The sequence below is a fragment of the Zea mays genome, chromosome 6 (genome assembly GCF_902167145.1).
Source record: "Zea mays cultivar B73 chromosome 6, Zm-B73-REFERENCE-NAM-5.0, whole genome shotgun sequence".
Classification (NCBI taxonomy): Eukaryota; Viridiplantae; Streptophyta; class Magnoliopsida; order Poales; family Poaceae; genus Zea; species Zea mays.
The window spans coordinates 114154412-114158822 of NC_050101.1; the positions used below are offsets into that span (position 1 = coordinate 114154412).

At 41.7% G+C, this 4411-nt stretch overlaps 1 protein-coding gene across 1 annotated transcript; it reads left to right on the forward strand.

Annotated features, from left to right (window-relative positions):
• The first annotated feature begins 1023 nt into the window (after positions 1-1023).
• On the forward strand, positions 1024-3543 carry LOC100191857 (uncharacterized). The gene is made up of 2 exons (NM_001137281.1): positions 1024-1110; positions 2175-3543. The coding sequence occupies exon 2, from the start codon at positions 2206-2208 to the stop codon at positions 2674-2676; it is 471 nt and encodes a 156-aa protein (NP_001130753.1). The 5' UTR covers positions 1024-1110; positions 2175-2205; the 3' UTR covers positions 2677-3543.
• The last annotated feature ends 868 nt before the right edge of the window (positions 3544-4411 follow it).

The window sequence follows — 4411 nt, forward strand, 5'->3', positions numbered from 1 at the left end:
AATAGAGTGAAGAGAGGTGAAGCTTATGTTTGAGCTTAGGATGTGGACTTGTTTGTTTAGAACTTATGATGTGGACTCGTATGAACATTGTAATATTATATGGATGTATATGTTTGAATTTGTGATGTGGTATTGTGTGGATCTGGTATGTGATTTCTGTAAATTCTGAAATTTCTAGAGTTAAAACAGATTTTATCAAAAAAACTATTAAGTTCGGCGATTTAGCCTCGAACTCAACTTTAAGTTTGTGAGTACCCCATTAACCTTAATGTTGACGCACGACCTGTGAAGTAAGTTTGTCGATATGCATCGCCCATGAAGTTCATCGACCCCCCACGAACTTGACCAATTAAGTTCGTCGAAAAATCGTTGTCGGCTATATTTATCGATAAATCGACGAACTTAGCTTAAGTTCGTCATCTTACTTTTTAAGTTTGATGGTTTCCGTGCACGTTCTTTCTCCATACCATTGTAGTTGTAGTGTGGATATTTGAATGAATATTTGAACTGTTGATATATGTCGATGATGTATGTGTCGTGAATGTATGAATGTTTCTGTGCCGTGAATATATATTTGTGAATGAATATCTATGATGTTAATATATGAATATATGATTTCTGGTGAAAAAATAAATTAAAAGGTATTATTTATGGTTTGAAAGAAGTAACTTCCGTCACGGGGTGATAATGGGCTCTAGATTTTACACTATAAACTTTAAGGATCGAATCGAATTAGAATTGAGCTCTATATTTATTTATTTTTGAACTAACATTATTTAAGGGCTCCAATTTTTTATAAAGAGATATTTGGATCATGATCCAATACCACCTCTGCACCTCCAAACCTAATTTCTGTGGGCCTCTGTCCGACTGAAAATGATTTAGTGTCCTGTTGTGACGAATGGAGGAACATAGTCTTATAAAACAACTTGCATCCACATCCAGCGACTCCAGAGTCTCGAAGTCTATCTACTCTGTTATAAGATGTCACAAGATGTGCGCGCACCACGTTGTGCCGCAGAACGGACCACCAGGTTGGCGTTGCTGGAAGAGAAGGAGCTGTCGGCGGTGCTTAAAACCTGTGCTCTACCTACTGGCGTAGCCAGGAAGGTCTCTCCCAAACTTCCCTCTCTATCTTTCATCCACCTCCTTACTTTTGTTCTCCTATCATGTATATGATTAGAGATAACAATAGAGACTCGATCCTCAACTCCCCGCGGGGAATTTCTCTATTAGGAGACGGGTATTAAACTAATTTAGTCCCCGCGAGATCTAAACGGGAGAAATTTAATCACCATCGGGTTCGCGGGGACGGAGACAGAGAACCATCCTGTTCCCGTTCTCCGTGTACCCGACCCACGAAACTTTTTTATCCAAGTTAGTCAATTTATTTGTTAGAATTATAATAAAAACTTAATGCATAACATGTTATAAAATAGCAAACTAAACTCTAAAGTAGATGTCTCTTGTAGTTTTCAATCTTGTTTGTTAAATCTGTATTAATTTGATATAATTAATTTAAATTTATCCTTCAATATTGTATTTTTATTGGGGACAGATTCCCCGCGGGATTCCCCGTGGGGATAAATTCTCCGATGGAGACAAGAGAAAAAATTCCTTCACGAATGTTCGTGGGGACGGAGAATTTTCGTCCCCACGGGGACAGGGAGCCATTCCTCGACGGGGAAATCCCCATTGCCATCCTTATGGCCCTGTTTGTTTCGGCTTCTGGCAGCTTCTGGCCACCAAAAGCTGCTGCAGACTGCCAAACGCTCAGCTTTTCAGCTAGCTTCTATAAAATTCGTTGGGGCAAAAACCATCTAAAATCAACATAAACACATAATCGGTTGAGTCGTTGTAATAGTAGGAATCCGTCACTTTCTAGATCCTGAGCCCTATAAACAACTTTATCTTACTCCACACGTAATCGTAATAATACTCAGATTCTCCCCACAGCCAGATTCTCCCCACAGCCGGATTTTCAGAAAAGCTGGTCAGAAAAAAGCTGAACCAAACATACCCTATATATGATCATATAGAGTTTGGGAAAGAAGCAAGATGGCTGATTTGAAGAGTGGAAGAGATAAAGATTGATTTATTTTTCTTCGTCTTCTGATTTTCACAATAGCCCAGGTTCAACTGACGGCTTGAACCGTGGTCGCATTGCATTGCAGATAGTACAGCCTGCCGCTGCCAAGTACAGTTATGCATTCCAAGTCCCCAGAGAAGCAATCACTTCTGGGATCGAGGAGAAACCCAGCAAATAATGGGAGTACGGAGGATGAAAAGGGAGACGGCGGGATCCCATGGCTGACATTTCTGGGGTTCGTGTTCCTGACCTTCAACTCGGGCATGGCGATCTACCGCTCGGACCGCGACCCCGGGTCAATAGCGTTCGTGTCGGGCTCGTACGTCGACCTGCTGCTGCTCTTCCTCTGCCTTCGCCTGTTCGAGCGGACGCCGCCTGACTCGCCGCGCCGGGGGTGGATCAAGGCCTGCGTCTGGGGGCTGACCACGCTGCTCACCGTCATGTTCTCGCAGAAGGTGGCCGCCATCATGCCGCCGCTGCTGGCGCTCGTCGTGTGGGCGATGGCGTTCGCCACCATCGGCGGTGGCTTCTACGCGTTCTTCATCCACAAGGACAAGGCCGCCCTTGTGGAGGCGGAGAACCCGTAGATGTCTCTGCCGCTGCCATGCGCTCGTGGCTGTTTCAGACTATCTCCAGCCCCGGTCCTATGATTTTGAGGCCTCTAGTCGAACTGATCATGGTGGACCCTCTAGACTATAAAAAAAATTCTATATTATACAATAGAGCATATTAATACTTCGTAAATAAATGATCATGTATATTGAAATTGGTTTTTTAAAAATCTAAGAAGCTAGATAATATACATCGGTACAAATTAGCACTTCGCAGGTTGAAAAATAAGAACGACGATAGCTGAATAACCTAAATTCTGATTGCTCGACCATGCGTGTCTGGAGGCTAGCGCAGTGGTGCTAGCTCCGTGGAATCCTAGAGGGTTGGATCGACGAGATGGCGAACGACGATCACGTGGAGGGTGTGGTCTCATAGACGCTCGGGGACATGAGCGTGACGACTAGTCAGTGGGGCAATACGTGCCACATTGTCCGTGTGCGCGGGGCGTCAGTGTGTCCAGCCCTACCGCCATGTTGGCTACCTATACTATTTTACTACTAGCATATAACTCGTGCTAACGCTATGTTCCTGTGAAGAGGAGGAGAGGGGTGGACATTTCGGTGGTGGCGCGAGGGGAGGGATTGATGGCGGTGGAGATGCGAGGAGGGGAGGGCTAAAGGATGATCAAATAATATTCTTTGTTAGATTTGAGTGAGCAAAATAGATGATGTTATTTAATGATCTGAACCATTAATTTTGATGTAATGTTAAATATGGTTCCAATTTGTTTGAAGGATTTCGTAAATATTATAGGTGTGTGAGTTATTTGGTTGGATGTGTTTTGTAAAGTGTAAACTGGTGTATTATATGATGTTATAAATACTAAATATTGGGCTCCTAAGAATTTTGGGCCCCCAGCTGTCACCTCCCTCGCATAGGCTCAGGGCCAGCTCAGGGCCAGTCCTGACTATCTCTATCCTTGCTCTGTAGATTCTTATTATATCTCGTTTCTCTTTAATAATCAGCGGCGGCGGATGACAACATAAGAATAAGGTATAGCCGACAAAAATAAGGAGTGGCGAAGGACAACATAAATATAAAGTATAAATAAGAAAAGGTAAAAAAAGATGCACATAATAAGAATCAAACTCATGATACACCGGATGGAAGAGTAAATTAGAAACACTGCACCACATGTATATATCTTGTGATTACATAGTAATGTTTAGAACCTTTAAACATCAAGGTATGGCAGATGCCATAGCGCGTTTGTAGCAGGTGCTCTTCTCTATACAGCAAAGACATGTATTAGAGATATTTATTTGCTCTAGATTTTTATGTATTTGTCATGATTACAAATATATTGTACATATTTTAATTTTGTTTAATCTATTGTCTCACGTATACAAATCAATGTGGACATAGAATCGGCTGAGTCGTTGCGACAGTAGAAAACCGTCACTTTCTATATCATGAACCATATGGACTCTTTTATCTTTCTCCTCACGTAATCTCCATGATATTTGGATTTTCTTCACAACTAAATTTTTCTCACAACCAGATTCTCATTCTAAAATTCTTCTCACAGCTATAGGAAGAATGGAGTAGCTGACTAAATTTTGGCCAACTAATTTTTAGTTTAGTCTAACAATAGAGCCTGTTCAAAATCTCTTCTCTAAAATTTAAAGTTAAAGGTCCAAGCAGATGATCTAATGTTAGTTCTAAATTTAATCCACCTTAAATTAGATCTTTAGAGCTCAAAAGTGACCT